The 26,938-nt window shown below is 41.3% G+C and overlaps 1 protein-coding gene across 1 annotated transcript in view; it reads left to right on the top strand.

Annotated features, from left to right (window-relative positions):
- Positions 1 to 8,415, top strand: part of RPS6KA2 (ribosomal protein S6 kinase A2) — a 177,118-nt gene extending 168,703 nt beyond the window's left edge. Inside the window, exons 18-21 of the mRNA XM_074896652.1 lie at positions 2,281 to 2,357; positions 4,763 to 4,880; positions 6,037 to 6,174; positions 6,555 to 8,415. Of these exons, the coding sequence (XP_074752753.1) occupies positions 2,281 to 2,357; positions 4,763 to 4,880; positions 6,037 to 6,174; positions 6,555 to 6,680 (459 nt within the window). The 3' untranslated portion in view covers positions 6,681 to 8,415. The remainder of the gene's footprint in view (positions 1 to 2,280; positions 2,358 to 4,762; positions 4,881 to 6,036; positions 6,175 to 6,554) is intronic.
- Positions 8,416 to 26,938: the final 18,523 nt, after the last annotated feature.

Genomic DNA, 26,938 nt, shown 5'->3' with positions numbered 1-26,938 from the left:
CATGAAGAACTACTGTTTTGGCATTTGGAATTATGAGCCTGTTTATTTGTTTTCATGCCCATACACGTCCCTGCTTGTGTCACAACTGAGAAAAGCCTGTATTTGTAACATTGTTAATCCAATAAATCAAAGCCTATCGAAACAAAAAGGGTTTGGATAAATATCTGAGCCATTAACAGAATTGGATGGACCAGAGGAAGTTTGTTCCTTGCCACCACAACACCCTGCCATCTGTGGCACTAAGAGCCAGCTCCTGCCTGTTTTTCAGATACCAGAAAATTCTTGAGGTGACCTAAACCTCTTCATGGGTGGTAAATTCGTCAGCATCCTTTGGAGCAGGAGGCCACTGCATCTTTTGCAAAGGTCTTTCCCTGACTGACTTATTTCTAACACACGTGCCTGTTACTCTTTGATAATATCTGCCCCCTAGATCAAACATTAATCTTTTTGGCCAAGGTTTCCCACACTCCTGCCAGCTCAGTGTTCTTGCTTTAACCACAGTTGCACAGACCTGCTGGATACATTTTCAAATAGCAGTGACACTAACTGGTAACTCTTGCTAGCTCCTGTTGTTATCCATGGGGTGAAGTTGCTGTCAATAAAAAGTAATTTCCAGCAAAGCTTTCCCTAGACACTGGCACAGAGTGAATGCCCCTGTTTTCTAGCAGTGTTCTTGCAAACTAAATGATAGAACACAGCGACACCTGCCCATCACAGTGGTTGTGTAAGCGCTTGCTTAATACCCTGCTCCACTAAATACCATCACTCCCCCATTTTTCTGACATTTGCCTTGGACTTGACTGTCCTTGGTTATTGGAGGAATACAGTGATGGCAATGAAAAAAGAAGCAAGGACGATGGCCACAGCTAAAGATAAATTTTGGGTATTCAGTCTCTCAGGTGAAGCAAGAAGCAACTGAGTTTGTCAAATAGCAAAAAGGTTTTTCCCATAAAAATTATCGTTTATAGAGGGGAAATGAATGCAGAAACTGAATAAATGAAAACAAACAATACAGTCACAGAGTGTATATATGATGTGCAGGAGAGAGAGGCGGAAGTAGGATTTTACCAGCTTTGTCAACAGGAGTAAATGTAGCTTTTTTTCCAGGTAGCAAATGTTCGCTCAGCAGCATACCTGGCAGATGGTTGCTTTACCACTCATCATTTGTAAAATCTCTTGAAGCAAGATTTTCTGAAACTTTTTTTTCCTAGCAGTCCTTTCTGTGATAGACTTCAGATAGCTGAAATCACTCCTTAGTAGTAAGGCTGCATGTCAGAGAAAGACTTGCTGAATTTGTACATTCCTTTTTCATGTGCTTTGCAAAAAATTAATGTATCTACTGATCCATCAGCAGGGGAAAAAACTCTCCTTATATGTCATAACTGAATAAACAGAAGGGTAGTTTGCTTTTACAAGTGAGTGGAAGATCTGGAGGTGGTCCCTGAGCTTTTCTGAGCCAAACAGAAATTAAGTTCTTCCCCTAATCTCAGCAGTGCTGCCTCAGTTAGTGACTTCACTTTCACTGGGACCTGCACTGACTCAAATAGACATTTCTTCTAGTATGCACTAGCATAAATGAAATCTAGATTTTACCCTTACTGCTATAACTTACTATTCTGTACCAATATTGAACCTACTGGTCAGATCTCTGCTGAGTACCATGGGTCTTGTTTTCCCCATAAGAAAAAGGGATCAAGTTTTAGCCTGCTGTCTGTTAAGTCCAGTCTAAATGTGGTCACTTCGCTTAATACAGAAGTAAGTAAGTAAGCTTTTTAGTTTTCTCTGCAGTTGTCATGCATCTTTACTAGTCTGACATTAGATAAGTGTTAGTGTGCATCCATTTGTTGTATCAAATCCAAAGTGAGCTCAGACATGTCTATCATGCTCAGCCCTATGCTGGTTGTATTCACAGTGTCCTTGGTAACCTTTATGTTAGGAGGATATGTTTCAAAGTATTAACAAGCTTTTTTTAAGAAACATTTTAAAACACTGAAATGTTGTCTGGTCTGCTGTGTTAGATGGTCAGAGAGGCTCCCAGAGCCTCCAACAAACTGCACTCATCTCTGTCACTGTGGAGGTGACAGATGTGCTGGGCTTGAACATCAACCAGCTCATTCCAGCCTGGGCTTCACCTTGCTCCTCACCACTACTGAACATTTTGATCCTGAGGCAGCCACCTGTTCAAGCCAGATATACAGTTAAGCCCTGGAAATGTCAACAGATACGACCACTAACTGATGCTTTTTAACCTATTTTCATCTTTCTTTTTCCTTCACATAGGTCCTTAAACGCCAAGGTTACGATGCAGCCTGTGACATTTGGAGCCTGGGGATCCTACTGTATACCATGTTGGCAGGGTGAGTGAAGAGGTTTTTCTGGAGCCACAGTCTCCAGTGGGCTCAGCATTTCAGCACTGATTAAGCCAAAAAGGAGTCACAGATAGAGACAGCAAATTGCCTGACCTCCTTTGAGAAATGTGCTCAGTTGTACGAGGCACAAAAATAGATGCTAAGACCTAGAATTAAAATTAGTTTTTCCAGAACACATAAATATCTTCGATACTTCACAAGTTGTTTAGGTGTTTATCAGCCTGTGCCTGTAAACTGCTTTGAGACCTAGACTCCTAAAAGGCTTACTCACCGCTTAAGCAGTGTGAAAGTTTTACACGAAGAGAGGAGCAGAGGAGTACGAACAGCCATATCATGTTCACCTTATCCATAACAGGGTGTTCATTCGTTTCCGTTAATACATGTATTCTCTTCAGCTTCATTCTTCATCTACTGTTCTTATCGAGGTTCCTGAGCACCTTTAAAGGCTAAAAAACCCCATCAAACATAGTTTTCAGGTGCTGTTAGAAAATTATGCTGCAGAAAGGACAGAAAGTAAATTAACAGACCATCAAGAACAGCAACAGGAAGCAGGAACTTTTGGTGGGTGTTTGGCAAAAATACCCCTACTAATGTGTTGGCTAAAAAATATTGACACAAGAAGACTCAGAGGAAGAGACAGATTGAAATAAGCAGTGAAGGACAGGAATAAGATATGATGGGGTGAATGGGAAACGCAGTGTACAAACCTAATCTGGAATTACCAGGCCCCTGAATTTAATTTCTCAGAGTATGGTATGTGCACAGTTGTGCAGCTTGAAAGTCTTCCATAACCTCTCACAGCTCTTTAATCTGCTTCATGATCATTCAGCTGTGGCGAGAAGCTTGGATTCATTCCTAGATTTATACAAAAAACAAAGAGTTTGACCCTGCCTTTCTCTTATTTGTGTGTCTTACCTCATAGATTATAGAAAAGGAGTTTCTATCCCATCTGTTTTGTTCCTGAGTACAAATGTGTTCACCATTAGCTGAAATATATTGTGACTTTTTGGAGCAGTCTCTCAGTCTGCTGGGATCTCCAAAAACCCATTTCTGTTTCTCTAATGCCATAGATTTTAAGTGATACAAAACCAGAATCGGTAAAACAAAACCAACACATTACCCACAGTCATGTTTGTCTAGCTGGTTATATTTGAAATGCTTCTTTTTTAAATGTCAAAAAATCCAAATATATTTGAATCTGAAATCCACTTAGCAGATATGAAATTTGACAACAAGTGCTGTTAACTTGTATCTCACTTTTTTCTGCACTTACAAGAGAAAATAAGAGTAATGCAAACAGTTGAGAAGTGCTGACTTTTTAGGTGCCACCACTGCATTTAGGGATGGTCTTCCTCTTCATCAGAGGAGAGTTAGTAGGAACTGACTATTGTTTGCATCTAGGATTTTATTCTCCTCTGATCATTACTGTGAGCAGAGAGGGCTCAGACACCCAGAACGAGAGCACAAGCCTGTAAACCTGTTAAGGCAGAAAGTGACAGACCTCAGAGTTTTAGCCAGTCCTTAACTCTTAGTGCATCACTCCTGATGGTTATAGATTGGAATAATATTACGTATCTCTTTGGGCTGAACACCTCTGAAGTCTGAAATGTTTTCAAAATTAGAAAATCAGCATGAGGAATCTAATTTGCTACTAGAAACCATGTGGGATAGGAAACTGTGGCCAAACCAACTGTTTAACAATCTAAAAATCACTCTGGCGAGTTTTCAGAAGAAAAGGGAGAGGTGGAAGTAAAGTATACAAATCCCAAATGCCCTCTTCTTCTAAACCTACACAGCTGTTCAAGATTGAAAAGTAAAATTTGGCCTGGTAGATTTTAGTCAGCTGGAAAAATTTTATTGTTTGTCACTTTATGAAGACAAAAAGTGTGCCCTCCACATATGACACTAATTTTGTAAAGCTGGACGCAGATCATTTGTTTTGCCCAACAGACTTGTATATCATCGTTAATAAAGCATTGCAAAATAGATTATAAAGGATTCTTTTTTCTTTCCCTTTTTTCTGTTTCAGATCCTAATTTTTCTCCTTATTTTTATCCTTTCTTGGCATTATCAATTATTGTTATTGGCCATAAAGCAGAATTAAACCAATTAAAGAGGTAAAAACCTGTCTATATTTTTAAAAGAATATTTCATTCCTAAAAAATGAGAACAGAACAAAAATTTAAAAAAACAATTAAGGAATCAGTCTTTTCCTCTGCAGAACAACTTAATATGAGGAATCACTGGACTGTATAGTTTGAGTGAAAATGAAGCAACAATGTCTATGGTCCATTCTGGAACTAAATTCCTGTCGTAATTAGGAGCAGTTAGCATTAGATCCTAGAAATCCTGTACTTGCAAATTACACTGTATTTTTTCCTTTTTTCAAATAGGTTCACTCCTTTTGCAAATGGACCAGATGACACCCCAGAGGAGATTCTGGCCAGGATTGGCAGTGGCAAATATGCACTTACAGGAGGAAACTGGGATTCAGTATCTGACACTGCAAAGGTCAGTGAACATTTTCTCAGATTTTTTTCTTGTTCTCTGAAATGAACTTGCAGTCTGCAGTTGTAACAAATTAAAGTGAAAGATAGTCAGAAGTGTTATTTTTCCATGCCTCGTGAAATAAAAACTTAACTTCTTTATGTTTCAACCACTCTGTATGAAATAGTGTTTCAGGAATTTTGGTAGTTTATTTCATTAAACTAAAGCATAATTAGCACCATCAGTTGTGAATGCTCTTGAGATTCAAACAGCACAGAACTCTTCTTTGGTGCAACTGAACTTTTAAAAGTGTGGGGTGGTCAGTGCCACAAATGTATGGCCTATATGTGAATCACCTTTTTGCTCCTCAAAGTTAACCGGGAGCAGGCAGTTTACAAACCAGCATTTTAAACTCCTGTATAGTTCACAGTTTAGGCTGCCCCTCTATTACAAAGCATGGAAACCCCAGGATATAAAATTCATCTGGTGTTGAGTCTTTCGAGCATGAATCTGTGCACTAGTCTATGAGACAGTTAGATGGGCAGGAAAGCTGGCAAGCTTCCAGTTGCTTGGCATTAATCAGAAACTTTGACAAGATTTAGAGATTCCTCCAAGAGATTTCAGTTTTAGCAACTGGCAGTATCCAGTGAAAGAACATTGATATATGCCACCACAAAACTGCAAGCAATCCTAGTAACATATTAATCTTGCTACCAACACCTGTGAGCCTCACAGTGTATTTTTTATCAGATGTCCAGTTTTGAAATGAAAACATTCAGATGTGGTAGAACTGATCTCATTGAATTTTAGCCTTCTGAATGTTAAATTTCTATTCTAAGGTTCTTTTGTAAGCATGCTTTGGAGTCAGTGAGGAGGTGCCTCCAGATAGAATCCCCTGTAGGTGGAGTTTATCACTCCTACGAGGTCACCTGTAATTAACAGTAAACTGAATACCCTCCACATTATCTTTTGACTGGATTATCAATGAGAGTTGAATATTACACTTAAAAATTTTGAAGATCAGACTTTACATAACAAATGTAAAGCATATCTAAAGTGCACCCTTCTGTCCACTGGACATGCTGGTGATGACACTGCCACCGGGAAAATCTTAGTAAAAGCTGCACTGCTATTAATTACCTTTTTCTCCCTTCTACTATTTTCTTCCTTTTAAACCCAGGACATTGTATCTAAGATGCTTCATGTAGACCCTCATCAGCGCCTTACAGCAGTCCAAGTCCTAAGACATCCATGGATAGTGAACAGGGAGTATCTATCTCAAAACCAACTCAGCAGACAGGATGTTCACCTGGTGAAGGTACATTCCACACCGCTGCCTTTTTTTTCCCTGCAGAATGAGCTGTCATTTGTACAAATATTCTGGAAAGCGATAGAGTAATTGGGACGATTATTTCCCACAGGCCAAATTTAATATACTACAGTAACAGTAAAGATTGTCCTGTCACCTGCTTGATATTTTTAACTTCAAGCTGCCTTGTAGTGGCCTGGTGGCATTCTGTGCACATACTGCTACCCACCGCTTTGAATCAGACACCCCAGATGTCTGCCAGCCTAAATGTTATAATTTCATGGAAATCATCCATGCACTTCCATTTTTTCAGGGGACTGAATAGGGGAAGGGAGGGGAAAACCATCAAAGGACTGAATTTCATCATTTTCTCTTTCTCTATTTTACAGGGTGCAATGGCAGCCACATACTTTGCTTTAAACCGAGCACCTCAGGCACCAAAGCTGGAGCCTGTATTGTCCTCCAGTCTGGCTCAGCGGCGGGGCATGAAAAGACTTACCTCTACCAGGTTGTAGCAGTACCCCAAAAAGCCCTCTTTGAAAACCCACTGTTTATTATTTGAGAAATTCATCTTTACTTGGCTAGCAGAACCTTTTTGGACAACCTGCACATGAAATCGCCAGAACTAGCAGAAGCCCAGCGTAAGGCAAAGTTCTCCTTTGCTCTGTCATTTCTTTTACATTCCAGCCAGGGTCCCAAGTTTAACAACTTCACAAAGATGTGCCAATTTTGCCAGTAGCAATGTTTCCTTACTGAGATAAAGCTAAATAAAGTAGGTGTGCTCCATCTTTCCCACCCTAGGAAATACTGGTTTTGAGTCCTTAAGATGTTCCATGGGAACACTGTTTTCACTTTGTTTCTCAAGAAAAGCACTTTTTGCTATGAAGAAGTTGGGTTTGAATGTTTTCAGCTGTTCCAGCATGTGTCATGATGAAGTGACTTGGCTATTCACCAGTAGTCACCTACTGATCTCCACTCACCCCAGGAAGAGTGAAGGCTGCAGTCACACATGAATAACACCTTACTTGAAACAAGTGCTATACAACATGAAGGAGAGCAAGCTGTTGTTGGTGGAAATACCTTCTGATTTCAAGAAATCTTTTGCACTTTGCCCCTGCCCTCTCTGGAATGAAGACAGCACTGCTTGAGGAACACCTGCACCAGCCCTGACTTACTCAGAGGTCTCTGAGAGCAGAAAACTTCTGAGAAACTCAGTCCTCTGAGGAAATTACTTGGTCTTATGAGACTGTGGGAAAGCATTAACGTAAACCAGTGTGAGTAGGACCCTGTGGATCAGGGGAGAAAAAGGTGTCTGGTCTTGACCAGCAAGCAGGATACTGCTGGGAGGACTAGGTGAGGGCGCTGGGGAACCAAGCAGAGGGAGGGAAAGGCTCAGGCAATTTTGAGCACAGTAGGCAAAAAGACCCATGGCAGTATGGTGGGGAGTACTGCAAAGGGAACTAACCACATGTGCTTGGGGGACAAACTGGGACTCCCTTTAAAATTGAGGGACAGTCCTTCTTCAGTGGCTGGTACAGAAGCGGCTGGGTGAGCGGCTGGGCTGCCGAGGGACTGGGTGGGTTGGTGCAGCCATCGTTCTACACCGCCACCGCGTCTGCTCTCAGAGACTGGCTCTGGCAGGCCAGAGTGCCACCCTGGAGCAAGCAAGGCCATTAATAGTCATTGCTCCCTGCCCTTTCCTGGCTGCTCACCCACATCTGCCTCCATCACCCAACATTTTATGTCCCTTCCTGGCTGTTCTGCACTAGTAGAGCTAAACTCCCTGTGCTGTGTGTCTGCAGAGAGCACCCACTTCTGAAGAGTCCAGCTAACTCTGTTACAAGCTTTAATAATAATAAATTATGAGGAAAAATGGGAGGATGCTCTGCTTTTATATTTATATAAATATGTACATGTGTATTTATATACATATAAAACAAAAGTTCTGTATCCTAATACCTGGATTTTCCAGGTTCAGGGAAAGAAAAATTTGTTGAAATGGTCTCAGCAAAATGGACCTTTTTTCTCATTCCCTGATTTTGTAGAAAGTGAGCAAGGTTTGTGGTGCCGGATGTGAACTATTTTTTAATTCTTTTTCTTACCCGTCTTGGTTTATAGTGGTCACAAGCTGATCAGGATTCTTCTTTGTACTGCTTTTGTTAATTTTTATTTTTCAAGTAAATTTTGTCACTTCAGATGCTTTGTGGGAAAAGCTAATATGCTATGTTGGCTTTTTTTTTTTTTTTTTTGTGATGGGAAAAAGAGAAAAATGTGAACATGGAGCTTCATATGCTAGAGATGGTAATGTTTCCTTGCTGAGTAGTGTGTGCATCTCAGTGCTGGACTGGAGTTACCAGATCGTTGCCTCAGACTGTCCAAGGGAACAAGGAGTTGCATTTGCTATAGCAATATGCTTCCTAAAACTAGCTCTGTTCCAATGTTGACTGAAATTTGTTTCTTTGCATTAGTCTATTTTTCAATTTAAATTTATTCTTAATAATTTAAACCAATATTTAATGTTCAGATTTATGTGCTGTGCACAGAGGACTGCTGCAAAGCAGCTCTCCTTGAAGCCCTTCTCTTTCCAGAATAAACAATGCTGTGAAACTTCACACAGTGGCTGAATTGGCTTGGACTGATGTGTGCAAACATGCACAGGTATGTGTCTGTGGTTATATACACAGCAGCCCTCATTCTCTCCTCTGGCCAGGCTGTGCTCAGTATCGGCTTCTGGCTGCCTTTACACTTTTCTTCTTGTTAGAAGTTCTCTCATTTATTTCTGTTAGCAACACACTGTGAGGCAAGTCCACAGACAGGGGTTATCCTGGCTGATGCAGAAATGCTCTGGCCAGGCCTTGTTTCCCTGGAAGTGACTTCTATCCTGGAAGAAGGCAAGGTGGGCTCAAGGATATTAATGGCAACCTGGAAGGAGAGCTGGATTTTCTGGGGTCCCAGATGATTTGTGCTGTTTCAACACAATATATTTTTAATGGTCAGTGTAATTGTATTGTATATGGGCAGGAAGAGTGTTGTAAATATTATGTACAGTTTTTGTCTCCCCCTGAGATTTCCTGGTCATCTTTCATTGCTTCAGTCTGCTTTCTTTTCACAGCCATGGAACCAGTCTAAATCCCTCTTGATATACTGAGTCTTAATTCTTTGAGCGTTTTTTTCATCTGAATATTATTGTAGGCCAAGCTCACAGGATGTTCCTCTTTCCAACGTTGAATGGTTTGAATCTCTTCCTGATTTAGCTCTCTCTAACCCACCAGCTATCACTCTATTTACCATTCAAAGTTATAGACACATAGAGACATCAACATGTATCATATGTTGATGCTCATTGATTACTTTATAAGCCTATAAATTACATATAATGGAGTTTGCTTATTAAGATTTTGTTGCCAGTGCATCCAGACATATGCACACGTGTGTGTGTATGTGAATACATACACAAAAAAAGTTCTGTCCCATCCTGTCCAAATGAGGATAGAATTGTAGTCAGTGCTTAAGGTGATACTCCAAAGAGTTTTGTCTGCAATGTTCTTGAAAATCTGTCATTGGAAATGGCAGTGGTTACTCTGGGTGTGTACAGTTCCCACCCATGGTAGAAGCTGTCCTGTCTAGCCTCCCCTCTGTCCCAGCTGTGCATCCCTGCGCACCCCCAAGGCAGATCAGCACCCCTTCCCCAGGGTTGCTATGGAAGGTGCTCTTCTGAGGGTTTTCTGACCTCTTTCAGTCAAGATGAACCCAATTAAACCATTTCCACTGTCTTGCTGATTCAGCTCACTTGGACTGAAATGCAAGAGCATCCCTCAGTAAAGGTGGTCACTCCTGTTAGAGGGGGAGGGATATGCCATTGGCACTCATTATTTCAGACTGATAGCACCCAGCACTTCCCCTGGCCCAGCTGGATCCAAGCAAAGATGCATGGCCATGGCCTAATTACTGCTACAGCTGCTTTTATACCAGTATCTTCTTTCCAGACTCCTTGCTACAGTATAGCTCAGCAATAAGCATTTATTCTTTCTAGGAGAAAACTTAACTGAAAAAGGCTTAGCCTCTCACTCTCCCTCTCTCTTCCATCTTAAGGGACTTTTACTAAATGTTGTTTAACTCCTGAAAGCCTAAAAATCACTTTGAATTAGATCATACCATCTTGAAGGTTATGAGTCCACAAAGTGATCTAGTGCCTTAGGCCATTACAAATAGTATAGTTACATTTCTGAACCATCAAGGTGTGCAAAGCAATGACTGTCCAAGGCATACTAAACTGTATCTGTCACAGACATACTCAGCTCATCTGGAGAGCCACTTCAAAAGCTGGCATTCAGCTCAATAGAGCGGAGTCTGTACATCAGGGAGGAAGCATCTCCCCACACTTCACAGAGCTGGACACCACCACTGCAGCTCCAGGACTTTGAAGCCAAATGGCCCTGAATAAGAAGATCGTGGGAAGAGTTACCCCAGTTCTTATACAGCAACACAGCTTGTGTATATGGCAATGGTGTGGGAGATGCTGCTCAGAGGGAGAGCTGACCCCTGCCCCCAGTGCCCCATGAATTTTTACTTGTTTAAAATCTGTTTATTTTTTTCTAAGCAAGTTTTAACAGCAGGTAACGTCTATAAAGCCTGACTTTTTCAGCAAACCACAGCTGACCCTTACAGACACTTTGTAATCTGTTTCTACGTCTGGAAAAAGAGTTCATCTGACAATAGATTCTGGTTTGCTTCTCCAGAAAATCATCTTCAGCAGCTGCCTGGGACAGCCCTTGGTACTGCAGATAACCCAGGTACAAAGAGCTGGGAGAAGCATGTCTTGTGTGACATGACATCATGACATGACGTTGCATGTCACACTCTTACAAAGTACAGATTGTGTGTATTGGAACTCTTCAGCCAAACTTCTGGTTGAATAGGTTTTGGACTGAGTTTGAAAGGGACAATAAATCTGTTGTCTTACAGGGTAGATCAAACTCTATTAGCAATCAGTATGCAGATCTTTAAGGGACAGGCTGGTTTTGCCTGTCTAGTGCAGTGCTCTCCTAACAGCTGCTACCCAGCTCTGGTACATCCAAATACACCTGAACCTTGGTCAAGTATGGCAATTACTGTGTGACTATGACATGAATTATGCCAGGGCTTGGATCATCCCCTAAACCATGAGTACCACAAGGGTTTCTTTTGTCACCAGGCTGCAGAGCTTACACCAGCATATGCAAGTGCTGATGCTAAAAGAGGCAGGCAGTCACGTTCTTTTGACCTCAGCTGCTCATCTATCCTTTGCACCTCCCTTATCCAGGTCACCATGGGTCAAAGCAAATGTTTGTGCATCAGAACGAGTGGCTGGGGACAGAGGAAGGCAACAGCATCTTTTTTGACAGCAGTGCTGTCAACACATTGGTGTGGCTACTTCAGTGTCACCTCTGTCCCTCTGTTTCTGAGTTATGCTGAGCTGAGCCCAGGTGTGGCTCAGAGTCAAGACAGTATGTTTGTACAGCAGCAGGTTACCACTGCCAAGCTGTGCACACAGAGGGGGAGGACAAGTCCAGGTTTCTGAAAATTCACCACAAGTTCATATAAACTCCCTGTAACCAGAAGGTGTAGGGTCACAGATGACATGCCATGGTGAAATAATGTTGATTTTGTGTATTTTTGCTACTGTTGACTTTATAAAGAGGATAGAAAAAATCCCAGAGTTTGTTTTTATATCATCCATTTTTACAGAGGAAATTCATGATTTTGTGGAGTGCTACAACTTTCTAGATCCTAGTAGGAGTAAGGCAGACAAACATGGAAGATAGAGCAGAGTACTGTAGCAGAAAACAAGATATCTTTAGCTTTCACTGGAAAATTATTTTCATTCAGGTGTTTTGAAGCTCTGTCTTAAGATGTGTGTAGCAAAATTGCCAAAGCAAATATTTAGAAGCAAAGTTCTCTTGCTGAACGTCTATAGATGGCACATTTAAACAAGAGCCACATAAGCTCCAAGGTCACATACCTGAATCCTAAAAGACAAGCAGCACAACTGGGCTAACCACTTCAGATATTCCTTACATTAAAATAAAAAGGCCTAAAATAATGTTAATAAGATGTTTTAATATAGTTCATAAAAAAAGGAAAATGTGCAATCCCATTTTCTTCTCTTTTGAAGTATACTCCATAATCCTTTAGAAGTGTGTATTCTTACCTCTTAGCTGACCCTGCTCCTAAAACCCTGTATTGCCCCGAGGCATTGCAGCTAAACTGCTTCTGGTACCTCAGTTCCCGTGTGAACACAGTTCCATGCTCCCTCCTCCATGTCTGCCCACAGCAGACACAAGCAACAATTGCACATCCACTCATATTCTGAAAGTTAGCAAAAATTTGAGCATTTAAACTCAGAAGATAAAATGAAAAAGTAAGGTTCTGACTGTGCACAGAACCAAAATTCTCAGTATTTAGGTGATGGGTGTGTAGAATCCTCTGCAGAACAAGAATGTTAAAGAGCAAATAAAGTCACAGTACTTCTTAGAGCCAAATTTTAGCTAAAATATATTCGTAAGTTTTGTGAGCCTAGACCTTGCATTTCCATGTGCAACTACGTGACAACACATGCATGTCAGCCAGCTAACCAGGCATCTGATCATGAATGTCAGTACAGGCTTGCACGTGGAAATGTTTTGCAGCCCAAAGTTTAGAGTCTAAAATTCAGAATTTGGCCCTTTGCGTGAGCCTGTGTTAATGTAAACCGTGATGTTCAGTGTTGAGCTGTACAGCCACTGCTTCTTGCTTTGGTATATGTAGTTACAGAGTCAAATTGTGCTCCGTTACGTCTCCTAAATGGATGTTATGGTCATGGTGTTCAGAGACGCTGTAGCCTGAAAGGCAAATGAAGAAAATGCCTGCCCTCTTTGAATAAAGGCAGATTTTGAAAGGAGAGGCTGGAAATAAACATTTGAAGTGCAGAAAATGAAAGCCAGTTGCTAAAAGATTGTTTCTGATTTGCTACACAGAGCCAAATCTTGCCTCCTTCACTCTTGTTGTTTTAGTTCCTTAATCTGTATGCACCTTCAGTGAAAGGAGGGGGACAGCTCAGAGCAGGGTCCTCTTTCCTGTGGCAGTGGTGGAGTCTGATCATTAGGTGAAGACGTGTGCAAGGGGTTTACTTAGGTAGTATTAAATGAATTTGACAAAATATGAACCGTGATCTAGCACTTTGTTTACAGGCTCCATATTCATGTTTACAAACGATGATTTCTGAGGCTCACGCTTTTTACGTTTCCTGTATGAAAAGGGCAGCCAGTGTACAGATATTTATTATGTTTACCAGCGTTTCTGAATAGATTTTTTTTATAGTACATGGTTTTATGAAGTGTAATATTTTTATAGCAGAATGATGATCTTTGGACTTTCTATATTGTTACCTACAACTGTTTTCAAATAAGCTCTTTGCTCCCTTTTTTCTGTGCACTGTATCCAGTGTTGCTGCTGCTACTGTTGCTGGCCTCAGCTGCTGCTGCCCCACCCTGATGTGGGCTGATGGTTTTGTGAAACTGCAAACTAACTTCAAAGAGTTGTGATTGTGCAGAAGGGCTGGCTTTATGCTGGGTCCCTCCTGGCAGGAGGGATGGGGATCTGTACTCTACCAGGGCAAGAGTTTATCGTGGAAGGCCCCCGAGGAGAAGCCTCAGTGCTCACCTTTGTATGTACTCTGCCATTTTGGCTTGGCATGCCCATCCTTTCCTTTCTTTATAAAGAAATAAAAAAGAAAAAAAAGGATCCTGCTTGTTTTTGCATAATTCCTTTCCAGTCCCCAAGCACTGTCCATGTTTGAATGCCATGTGTTGGTCACAGTAAAAAGCACACAGTTACCTTTTCAAATTTTACCTGGAGCTGTTACCTCTGTGCAGCCTGAATACTCAAACCTGCACTTTGGGAAGCAACAAGTAAGCCTTTAACCCCTCGTTGGTCAGACAGCCAGAGAAATTTAGGATTTCACTGCCAGACAAACGAGCGCTTTCACAGAAGCTGCCTGGCATGGATTGCCCTTGCACCTTAGAGATCTTCTGAGGTACAGTTCTAGAAACTGCTGGTCACTGGCAGGCAGCCTGCATAGCCTTTTCGGCTCGCTGAACTTACTAGTGACCACAAAAGCAAAATCAACCTCTCCTCCTTTGAGGGATTGGTTCTGCTTCCCTGGCATTACCACGTCTGAGCCTGTGCACCATTACACTGGCGTTCATGTCTGTGGGTTTCCATCGTCCCCCAGCAGCATTGCAGAGGTGGCTAGTCCGGCTCAGGCTCCCCGCAGGAACATGTGGTACCAGATATGGAGAAACTGCATCTGATCCAGGTCTAAGAAGCATAACCAAGCAAACTTGGACTCCAAATATGTTACTCATGGGATTTCTGCTCTGACCATAGGTATTCTCATGCCTCTGTTCTCCTGCCAGCTGCTCCTGTCCTCCTCCCACTTCTGTCCTCCCTTTCTTTTCTCTGTCCCTAAAAGAAACAACCCTTTCTGCTCCTTTAGTCCTCATGGTCATTCAGCACTAGGACACGTGTATGTCCTTCCTCATCCTCTTCCTCTGCACTCCAGTGCCTACCATGAATTATTATTCCCCCTTCCCCTTACCAAGCTTCTGTCCCACAGGTCCATCTTGTGGTTTTTATAGCCTCCTCTGGCAGGCAGGCCAATGACTCCTGTACACCTGTCTTTATAGGCCCAGTGGTTAAAAAAGGAGGCTTTTCTGGGGAACTGTAATCATATACAAGAACATCCAAATGGGAAAACTGAAGGGAAAAAAACAAAACAGGCTTTCTCTTTCCTTCCCTCTTCTAATTCCTTCTTTAACATCACCACGATCAGGAGTGAACCAAGTTCAGCCACTGTTGGACATGCATAACTTTTCAGAGGCCTTGGTAGAAAGCCCTGTGCAACAGCAGGCCCTGGGCAGGCAGATGCGAGTCTTTCCCTCCAACCCCAGGAAACAAAAAAATGAGATGTCTAAGAGGAAGGTTTTCCAGAGTATGCTGATACGAGACATGGCACTTTTAGGGAATTTGCATCAGCAACCATCTTCAGTCTCTGCACTTACTCATAAGTAATGATGCTTTTTTTTTCCCTGAATGGATAACTTAAAAAAAACCCAACAAAGTAGCAAACAACTTCCTCCCCCTTGTAATTCTGCTCTTCAGTCAGCATTCATTTCCTTCTTATATCTTCCTCCTGCTTTATCCCATCCCGGTTCACCCTTGGCTGCTTCACCCCCTTTTTGTGTCCCACTTGTTTTGTACCATGAGAACTGTCCTGAGGCTCAGAAAGCCTTGTTATATGCCTGAATAGCATCTTGTTTAAGGGCAGCCTACCTGCTGGCTGAGCACCTCAGGCACTACAGCAAGGCAAATAATAGGCGATAACAATAATGGCTAATGTCTGAAGATCACAAGGATCAGAGATTTTATTTTAAAAGCTTTGGAGAGCTAAAGACAAGGATTTTAGGCTATGCCCAGCTGTTCAGGTTAACCATAGATAACTCTGCAGTGCACTGGGTGCTAAAGATGCTGTACTCCCACTGTCTGGATGCAAGGAGGGGATCTCTGTCCATTCATCTAGATGTACTGAAGAGCTGTTTGTGGTGCTCTCACTGTTTTCTAAACAACAAAAGCTGACCTGATCTCAATTCCATTCTTTGTTGAGGAAATTAGTTAATAAAAAGGCTGGTGACTCACCATCTGTGGTGAGGCTGCGCATTGTTTTGGCTTGGCATGCTCCTGCCTAGTTGATTCTTCCCGTCCTTCAGGTTCTGCAGTCACTGGTATAAATAACCACAGTCGCAAAGCCTCACGCTTTCCCTACTGTAGAAAGCAGGCCTCAATTTTAATGATAGTCTCCTTGTTAAAGCATGCTAATGAAGAGTCAGTGATTTCCAGTGCATTTACCCAGACCTTCCAATTGTCATATTATTGTCTGGGCTCTTCTCTCTATTGTAAACTCAGCTATAATCACTTATTTGCTTTACTTACCCATTCAGGATAGCTGCTTCTCCAACTGGATAGTAAGAGTGAAGCATGAAGGTGTGTTTGACCTTAACATTTGGCTTGGACAAGTGGGTCGATTTCAGACATGAATCTCCACTAACTGCTATTATCTACAGTGACCTCAACTGAGTTGGACACAGTGGGGAGGTCATCCCCTAATGTCAGTAACCATATCCCCTCAAAGTCAGAACCAGTGTACTGAGAAATGAACATTATAGGATTTAAGCATATGAGACTTTTCCTAGAGGCCTAAATTTATTTCACCTGTTGGTACTAAAACAATTTAGCATTTAACGACATTAGTTGTTACAATGGAGCCTTAAACACAGAGAACAGAAACAACCTGCATTTCACTTCAGAGAAGTGATAAGAATGACCCCTCAGGTTTTAAACGCTGTTGGAAGTGTTGATCTTTTGCTATTTGGACCTCCGATCTCACTTTAACCACTGTTTTGCTGCCACCTGTTACACTCTGAGTGGAGCTGCACATCAACTACAGGGTTGCAGTCTTTCTGTTGGGACTGTGGACTAACACACACAGATAAAAACTCTGTCCAGGAATGAACAACATTTTCCTCGATGTGTTCTTAGATGGGCAGGAATAAAGTGGAATGCACAGCTGAGTTGTCTGTGTGCTTTTTGGCCCAGCCAAAAAAAGTTCACATTCAGCTGAGCAAAGGTGAGGATTATTTATTCTGCGATTCAAATGCAAATTTGTTACTACACTCCTAAGCCCAGGAATGACAGCAGCCTTCTGTGAAGCTCATGTCAGATATCCGACATGCACATTCACACAACTTGCACAATCACCAGTTCCAGGAAGTCTCCAAGTGGCCCCATGTTCTTCTACCATTGGATAGTCTATGAGGAAAAATACAGCACTGGCATTTGAACCAGGTTGAGTTATATATTAGTATGTCCACCAACACATGCAGAAATCATTGGTCTTACACTAACATGACCTTTAAACTTGGTATGTTTTTATACCGTTTATAGCAATTCAATTCAAGAACACCTCCACCGTGATACAGTTAGCAGCTAAAAACTCAGTCTGAAACAGGCTGGGTGGCTCCCTCAGTCACAGAAGCTTTCTTCCAGATTATGCTTCATTTCAAGTAGAATGCCTAACTGGGGAAGATCCGTTGCCATTGGCCATATCCTATCTTTAAACACCAGTGCTTCTCAAAACTTTCAGTCAATATCATCAACAAGCACTTGACACTCTTAAAACTCGATCTGTAAGAATTACGAGGAAAAACCCCACCAACTTAATTGGAAGCTTCATCCCTGGTTCCTAAAAAAAAAGTGGGAGATTAGGCAGTATATGTTAAAGATAAGAAAATGTCATGCAAAACCCCATCATTCAGGTCTCAAATGACATTTTTAAAACTACCAACTAATATCACTGAATATATTTAAAGGGTTAGTGTTCAAATGTGGGGGAAAACCACAAAATGCCTGCCACGGAGATGATTAAACACCCTCATCTGTTCAGCTCAGCCTGGAGATGTCCGAGAGGTGACTTGATTATTGCCTACAAGAATCTTCACAGGGAGAAAAATCCCACATTCTGGAAGCGCAGAGAGCCAGACTGGAGAAAAAAATCAGGCAAATGTCTGGGTGCAAAATTCACACAGCTGCAGAATGGAAATAAGGTAGCAATAGTTTTAAAAGTGAGGCTGGTTATTCATTAGATGAAAACGTTTAAAAGAGAAAAGGGGTTTTCCCTTACTCTCAGTCACTTTCAGTAGATATGCCTTAGCAGACAAAAGGTTAGTATGACTTCGGTAGTCTGTAGTAATCTGGAAATAATTTTAAATGCTATGATGGTCTCTTTTGGCCTCAAATGTGGCACGTATTCGTATCGCCCTACCACAAGTAGTCAGCCCTGAGTAAAGAGATCAGGCTTCAATAGGATTGATGGATGAACTCCAAAGATGAATTTGAAGATTGTTAGGCCACAAACAACCAGAATAATCAACTTTGTTTAAACTTGTGTCTTTATTGTGGTACATGTGGAGAATCTTTGCTGTCTTTGACAATATAGAATATCCCTCTGAAATTTTGTGATGTTTATGACTATCTATAATGTTCATTTAAAACACCGTTTCACATCATTGGTGCAATATGGTTAAAACCTGTAGCAAGACTGGGTAAAAGGCGTTCCCCCAAAAAAGTAAAAAACTCACTGCCTTAAAATGAAAATGTTACAATAGCATTAGTAGTGCACTAATCCTGTGAACCACAGGGGGGCCTTATACAAATAGATCTTTCCAGTACAAAGAGCTAAAGAAGGCTTTAATCTTGAATAAACTCTCCAATTAGAGTTAAGCTGTTTAAAAGAGTGAAAATTAGACCACAAAACTTTGAATTCTTAAATTTCCAATGCCTGGAGCTGAGTGATGACTTGTGAACTGACTGACTTAATGCAGCTTCTGCACATCCATAAGATATGATAGAAAGGCTGCAAGATCCTAATCACAGTATCCTGGATATTAAAAAGAAGGAAGAAGCGAAGTAAATTATCAATAACAAATGCAAACGCTGTTCATAAGAATGCATAGTGACAGTGAAAGAAGACGTTTCTCCCGGGAAAACACTACCCCGCTCCCCCACTCAGCGTCAAGATTATAAATCTTAGCAGTTCCCACAAGAACTATTTTTGGTGAATCCTAAACACTAAAGATCACATGTAGTGAGGGTTGTTCCATCTCTATGAAAAATATTGCTGGAGCAGCCTCCCTGAAGTGTGATGTGGCAGAGATTTGTGCAGAGCAGCCACTAAGTATGCTGTATAGCCACCCCCATCGGGGTGTTCTGCTGCCATGACAGTCCCTCCTTTTAGCACAAAGAGCCTTAAATAATCCTACACGGTTAGAAGCTTGAATCACGCTCCCAGGAGGTGGGATGTGTGGGTCTGACCAACATCAGCCTGAGGAAGGAGATGATGGGGTTCCCTGCTCTGATCTGCAGCACTCTGCAAGTACTGGAACCACAGGGTTTTCATGTGATGCAGAGATGATGCTTATGCTGCTTCTTCCTGAGCTTTCCACAGAAAAGAAGGAGGTGCTCTCAGTGGGTAGTAAAACATACTTCTGCACAGCCTTCAGGAGGGACACCCTGAACAGAAAGAAGCACCAAAGTCACAGGGTGATATCATGATAAGGGCACTCCTCTACTCCAGATTTCCTCTTGATTGGGTTCTGCTGAGCTTTCTGCTCAGTGTGGAAGGTTTGGCTTCTGCTCTGGCAGAGCTAACCCTCCCCTCCTTGCCCACACAGTGAAGCTGGGTGTGCAGGGCAGACGCTGGGGTCTGCTCCAGGTGCCAAGGATCCGTAGCTAAGTATTGTACAGCTTTTGGATGTAGGCTCTCGTATTTAAATTATAAGGCTCTCAATGTAAAAACCAAGATATCGCTTGTAAAAACCGAGATAGTCCTTGTGAACTGAAAGTGTAGCAGCACCACCTAATATCAATGTTTATTGGAAAGACCACTACCCATGCAAAAGATGGCCTTAGACATCTGTGGGATACAGTATTTCAAATCTTTCTGATAAGAAAAGGACCCTTGCTCCAGAGTTTGGAGGTTGTCTACAACCACCCATCTCACTTCTGCACATGCACATTTTTAAAAGCATAAACACTTGAATCAATGCTTTTTTTTCCTGTTAGACCTTGTATAAACCTAAATGACTCCCTGTTGAGTCCTGACTGGCCTTGTAGAAGTCCACCAGGACCTATTGTTTATTTCACTTTGATCCCAGTAGCTTTGGAAAGGACTTTGGCATGTTTACCTTCAAGTTACTCATCTTGTATGCTCATGGTTTGTTTATCCACTGTAGTCTACTGAAATTTAACCCCCCCCCCTTTTTTTTTTTTTTGTTAAAGAAATAGGTCAAAGGTGATTTCAAGGTCCCTATCTGGATATGCATCACCAATTCGATCAAAGACAACCTTTGGCTTCCTCTAGTAAGTCAGGGGCTTTCCAGATACCATCTTGCTCTCACAGTTCTCCAGTGGGTGAGAGAAATCTCAGTCTATCAAGCGAAAAATTGACCCTAACTTAAGCAGATTTGACACCACCAAGGATACTGTAACTAGACCAAAGTGAGCCCTGGTGTAATCATGCTCTTATGGCTCAAGCGTGCTAGCCTGACTTTTTTTCATAAACCAAGCCTACCAGTATTTTTGTTCAAGGTTTTCCAGTAGGCAGTAGTTGGGTTGCTTGTACTTTAACAGAGGAAGGGCTGTAAGAGGAGAGCAGAGAATCATACTTTTATACCAGTAATGATCCCCCACTCCTGGCTGTCCCCCAGCCTCACTTGGGTTATTTAGGCTGGGGAGAGCCAAGGGACCTGGAAACAGCACATTTAAATATCATAAGTGAATTTATTAGTCATAAAACATACCAGGAGCCTATACTGTATCATTTTCTATTAAGTTTTTATTTATTCAGCTCAGTAAAGATCCATATTCCTGAGGAAAGGATTACATAGCTAAAATGACTGTCATTAATTAACAGCGTGTCTCAACTTTGACCCTTTCACTTTCTGCCATCAGTCAGAACCCTGATTTTAGGCTTATCCTTACAACATTTTAGACATTTTTATTGGATAAAACACTTTAAGAAGGACATAGAAATCTTGGGAGAAAACCCGTGACTAGTTCTTCTCATGCAATACAAGTGTTTCAGCAGATACTTTGCAAGGCAGTAATGGAAGAAGTAAACCTCCTGACAACCTTACTTGAGATGTTCATGCCACATCATTGACACTCCTTCCCCAGAAAAAGGAAATAGTTTTTTAAAATAGAATAGAAAACTAGGTTGTTGGTTTGGGGTTTTTTTTTCCTGTTGAATTCATTGCCAAGGCAGGTTTTCCATAACGAGGAGACTAACTCTGCTTTGCAGCCCAGTTCAATGACTGCTAGGAGGTGCTGCCTGGCAAGTGAGCACTACCAGCCCTCCTGCTTGGCTCCTCTTGACATGATAATTACAGTGATGAAGTGATTATATGTCATTTAACTGTAAAAGATTTCCCTATCTGAGTGAAGAAGGAGAATTTTACAAGGTGGTGTTATAAGAAGAGGCTCTCTTACCCCAGCTGACCTGATTTAGCAATATAAAGTCCAGAGTGCACCTCACTGAACAAGCAGCCCTCATTCCTTCCTTCCCAAACACAAGATAATCATCAACAATTGCTTCAGGGATACCAGCGATGCCGTGGTGGAGTACTAGAAACAGTAGTTCAGTGCCTCTTCTCACATGGATGTGGGGGCATGATTTTTTTAAAAATGACCATTTATTATCATAATTCCGTTACTTAAGAGAATCTTATAAGTTAAAAACCAAATATTGTTGTAAAATTCCATTTTTAAATAGCAATGACTACACCTTTGTAGCCCAGCACCTGTACTTACATTACCAACTGGAAGTATAAGTAAGCAGTGAATAAACCCATTAATTGGATTTTTTCCCCATGTTGTAAAAACTGATTTACTCTAAACAGACCTATGAATATAGTTTTATATTTAAAAACAGAATCTACAATTATCTCATCTGAAGAATTATTCAATAAGTAAACTTTAGAGATGAGCTTCAGCCCAGAAAAAGATCTTAAAACACTTTAAATCAATTCAGTCTTCATAACGGTAAAAACAGATGGATATAGCCATCACTGCTATTTCAGCATGAAATTGGCTTAAGTAATTTCAGCTGCAATTTTGGTTGTCTGTTTTATCATGTGTGACTAATTGAAGACTCAGAACAACCTCATCATAGAAAAGCCACATCCTCCTGCTGCCCTAAGGCTCCACTGGACCACACACATCAAGTGCTACTCGGGCAGGGTGCATTCTTCATCTACAGCCATTTGGCTTTTAGGAAAAAAGTTCTTAGAAGAAAACTTGCCCTTAGAAACAGTTGTACTGTAGGCTGAAGTAGGGGAAGATATTGTTGGGGGGTGGTTTTTGTTTGATTTGGGATGGTTTTGTTTTCTTCCCACCCCTGGAACAGGGTTTGAAGCTGGCAGTCAGTCCAGCAGTGGGGTCCTGCCTCCCGTCCTTGAGCAGTGGCCTCCAGCTCATCCAGGCTGCTTCCTGCACACTGAGAAAAAGCACCTGCATAGCTTTGCTGCAAACCCAGCTGCCACTCTGCCAGAGTGTTGTACTCTGTTTCCCCTTGTCTATACAGCTTTGGACATTCTATGCTTTCCACAGCACAGGACTAGCTGTTTTCTATGCAGCTATGATACAGATCATGTTAGGGCCAGAGTTCGTGTGATTCCTATGTATTTAGACTGACACGTATAACTATGCTAATAAAAGCTTCCAAGTGCCCAGACCTGCCTGACCATAATCTAATCATGACAGACAGGTCTTTCTGCATGTAAGGCAGAGAAAAGCAGTGATAGTTGCAACAATTGCCTGGAATACTTGTCTTCTACACTGACAAAATACTTTTTTTCTTTGTTATAGGTAGCACCCCTTGCTTCAGTTCCTGCTGCCCAGCTGTTGCCTGGCTTGCCTACAATGACTGTTAATCACAGCAGCAGCTAATTTGCCAATTTTGATGTCTCAGCAATCCAAATTTTTTCCAGATCCATTTTGTACCTATTTTACTCTTCACTTCTTGACTTTATTCATTATAATTCTTACATCATAGTGCTCCTTTGGCTATAAATAGAGGAGGGTCTGTCTTTTTCTTGTGGTTTTATAGATGTTACACCACTGTCTTATTTGCAGGTCCTCAGCTAGAAAGAAATGTTTTTATTTTGATGCTTGATCCTCCTCCAGATCCTACTGAGAACTGCACATGATGAAATGCCTCTTGCTCTACAATGTAACCATTTATCCTAATTGATCAAATTTTACATAGAAACTATTACTCTCACAAAAGATACATGCTGATCTTGTGGGATAGCATGCCAGCTCCATGGTCAGTGTGAGAATAGTTACCTGATAGCTGCTATATTTTTCAACACTGAGAAGTATTTCTGCACTTCAGAAAAGGTTTTCTAAAATGAGGTGTAGCTTCTTCTAGAGCGATTTAGTTGTTATGTGCTTATTTCAGTTTTCTTTAGAATAATACTAAATTCATATTTCTACTAGGATGTCCCTGCAAATGTGTCAGGGTTGACCATGCATTTTACAGAGATTATTTATAGAAGGCAGCCTCCTGAGTTAGCATTCTCAGGTGTTCAGTCTACTTAGTTACTGCTGTATGCTCCACATGGAACAAAACTCCTCAAGCATCATGCCAGCACATCGGGATAATGTATCTGTAATCAAAGTTGCAAAGATAAATGCAGGTGTCACATCAAGCTGTGGCTATTGCTTGGCTCCATTTGATATTGCAGGCTGATTAAATGTAATAGTCAATGGCTCTAGTCAATATTCTCGTCTACCTACCAGATGATTTCTGTCCACTTTAATGAACAGGTATTTCATTACAAGATCTAAGAAGACTATCCAAACAATACATCCTTTTTTTGTATTTCTGTGCAACTTTGAAGCTATCACAGTAGGGAAATAATAACTACTTCAGTCCTGAAGTGACAGTTTCATGGACAGCTTTTTTAATTGTCTCTTGTCTGTCATGCAACACTCCAAATAATGTTTTCCTTGGGAAAAGGCACCATAATTTCCCCCGCCAAGGTTTGTTAACAGTTACATCAGATACATTCTTTAGGACTGACTTTATGCCAGAAGGATAATTACTGCATAGCACTAGTAGATTGTTCTGCAATGTCCATAACACATTTTTCTTCATTGGTTTTATTGCCAGACAGGTAGCACATTCCTCTCTCTCTGACAAGGACATGCCACCATGCATGTGCCTGCAAAGGCATGTCAAGAGGAAGAAAGAGATGTGATAAAAGGATTAAAAATGCAGGCTGCTTTACCTGGATCTGCATCTGTTGCAGTCAAGAACTACTGGTTCCTGAGCCACAGTTCTGGGATGAGGAGAACAGGAAGGGCCATATGTCCCCCGCAGCTGGAAGGCTCGTCCCTGCCACCCCCCCACACAGCAATGGGAAATGTGGGGTATGGAGACTCTCTTCTGAGGAAGACACAGTATTCATTTGCTAAACAGACCCTCATCTAACAGCTCACCTCCTCACCAAGACAAAATCCAGGACACTGTGAAAAATTACTAAGGCTCACCCAGCCCTGGCTACCTTATGTATGTGTCCTTGTGGGCAAAAATGCCAGGACTAGGTATGCTAGCACTGAAGATTTGTGGAACCGACGATGAAGGAGCCAGGAATGCTCTCCTCCAGGCATCGGGCAGCAGTTCAGATGCATGCTGGCAGCAAGGGATGGTGAGCTGCAGAAACGGTATCTACAGAAAGCCTCTGTTAGAGAGTGTCCCATGTAGAGTAACTACTGGACAACCCTATTTTAGTCTATCTGCTAAAACCAAGGAAGGGAATTCAAGCGCATCAGCTTGCTAATCTAACGAGAAAGAGTTTAAAGTAAAGACCGCCAGTAACAAAACTCTGTAAGTAAGTTAAAAAAGTAGTGACCTGGCCAAAGGCTGAGGGAAAACAAGGAGAATAACTAGTCAGACTAATAAACTTCAGAGGCATCTCCTTGCAGAGGTCAGAAGTACAAGACCATCAAGAAAAAAATTAAAGCAATGGGAATTCCAGGAAGAAATTCCAGGAAATTGCAGGTAGGATTCTTGTGAAGATAATCTATGGGATAAAAGATGGCAGGGGATCTGTCTGTTTGAAAACCAAACCAGCTAATGTTACCTGTTCCAATTAGAAGAAACATTGGAGACATCCTTAGAGATATGTGGCTTGGCTTATTCACAAGCACCTAATGACCTAAAAATCAAAAGAGATTATACAGTAAATAGACAAAAGGACATATGAATAGATAAAAATAAAGAAACAGTGTCAGCCTGCAAATAACAGAATCAGGTTAAGGCATGAATCAGTCTCAACTATCATGGGACATAACACAACTAAAGAAGTTTGATGAAGGCTTTAGAACAAGACAAAGTCATTAAATTATGCAGAAAGACCCCATAAGAGGTAAAAACAGAAGTATGGTAATAATAATAATTAAAAATACGTCTGAATTCAGGGTGAAAAATAGATGGAAGAATCGTTCAGATCAGGAAAAGAATAGGTGAAATATATTTTAGAAAAAATGTGTAGCGGAACCTAACAAAACTTGCTCTGCAGAACACCAGACCCCAGCAGAAGCACTTTGAGATCATCAGTGATTATCTTCCAGTTCATGGAGAGGACAGAGCAGTCCAGCTCTGGAGAAGAGCACATCTGAAGAGAAGGGGTTAACAACAACTTAGCCATAAGCCAAATGGCCTAATTCTGATATCCAAAAAAATGCTAGAATAATTTATTAAACTACCAGTTAATGTTCACTCAGGGAACATGCTTAAAAGTACACCTTAAAATGCTTAAAAGCAACTCTTGTCAAATCCAATCTAATTTCTCTGTTGAACAGGCTAAGGGGGTAAAAGGGAAGCTGTGAATGTGATAAATTAAGTGGGTCTTTTGTATGGCTTTTGATACCCTTGTAAGAAACCTGAAAAACAGTATGCAAATAAAACTACTATAAATACATACAGAACTGCCACAAAAGCAGGCTTCAAATCCTTGCTAGCTGCTTTTGTGTAACTGGTAAAGCCTGTCATGTAGGACTGGTTTCTTCTGGGCACATTACTAGTTAATGATTTTTCCATTAACTACTTTGAAAACAAAGTGTGGTGATACTCTCAGAATTAGAGAAGGGTACTGCACTCTACTAAAGCTTTGACTGAGACATGATGACCCTTGTTGGGGCTCTGCCTTGAGAACGCTGTAAACAAAAATGGAATAAGCAAAAGGTTAAAAGATTTAAAATGCACAGCCTGTGAGAAAAGGCTAAACTTGTTTACTGCAGGAAGAAAACTAAAGAACAATGCTTTCCAGTACAGACAGATTAATTTTTTTTCTCCATATGTAGAGTTAAGAAAAAAATTGACAAATTTTAACTCAGTGAAGGAGAATATGGCTACATTTTTAGGTAAACCTGTTGCTGTAATATTACAGGTTGACTGAGCCTGGCCATATAGGTTATGTGGAATCTCACAGATTTTTGTTTGAACATACAGAACTGATTTCCATAGACCTTCCTTCTGTTGGTGCAAGTCAAATCAACTAGAATAAATGATTCGTTGAGAACTCATTCATATTCACATTGCTGCTTTTAAATGAGGAGTCTCAGTAGTCCACAGAAATACACTGGGGTACACTTTGGCTTTTCATAACACAGTATACCAAGAGGATTAAAACCCTTTCTCCCACACAGCAAAGCCAAGGGTGGTTGTGGGGAAGTCATATGATATGCTGCGGATATAGAAAAAAGGAGTGGATGTGTATACACGATGCTTTTCCTCAAATCTGCTCTTCTCCAAGCAGGCAGCTGGGGGGAGAGGGTGCAGAGCTCTTACTCTTCTTCTTTACTTTTTTTTTTTTTTTCCTCCCCCTGAGATCCAGGAGGGAAACAGAAGGAAAGGAAGCAGCTGTGGCCTCTGCAGAGCTGAGCGTAAGTATTCCCCAGGCTACACTCTCAGGCTAGTTCTAGACTGTAAAAACTGAGGCTGCAAGTCTTTGGAAAGCAGAGGAGATAAACATCCATTTTCACTATCTCTAGTGCACTGAGCAAAGATAAAAGAAGTAATTCACATACAGGTATTTGTTTGGACGGCCCAAATTTTATGGAGATGGTATTAGTA

The sequence above is a fragment of the Athene noctua genome, chromosome 1 (assembly GCF_965140245.1).
Source record: "Athene noctua chromosome 1, bAthNoc1.hap1.1, whole genome shotgun sequence".
Taxonomy (NCBI): domain Eukaryota; kingdom Metazoa; phylum Chordata; class Aves; order Strigiformes; family Strigidae; genus Athene; species Athene noctua.
Note: the sequence above shows the minus strand (reverse complement) of the source record. Positions and strands in the feature narration are given on the sequence as shown.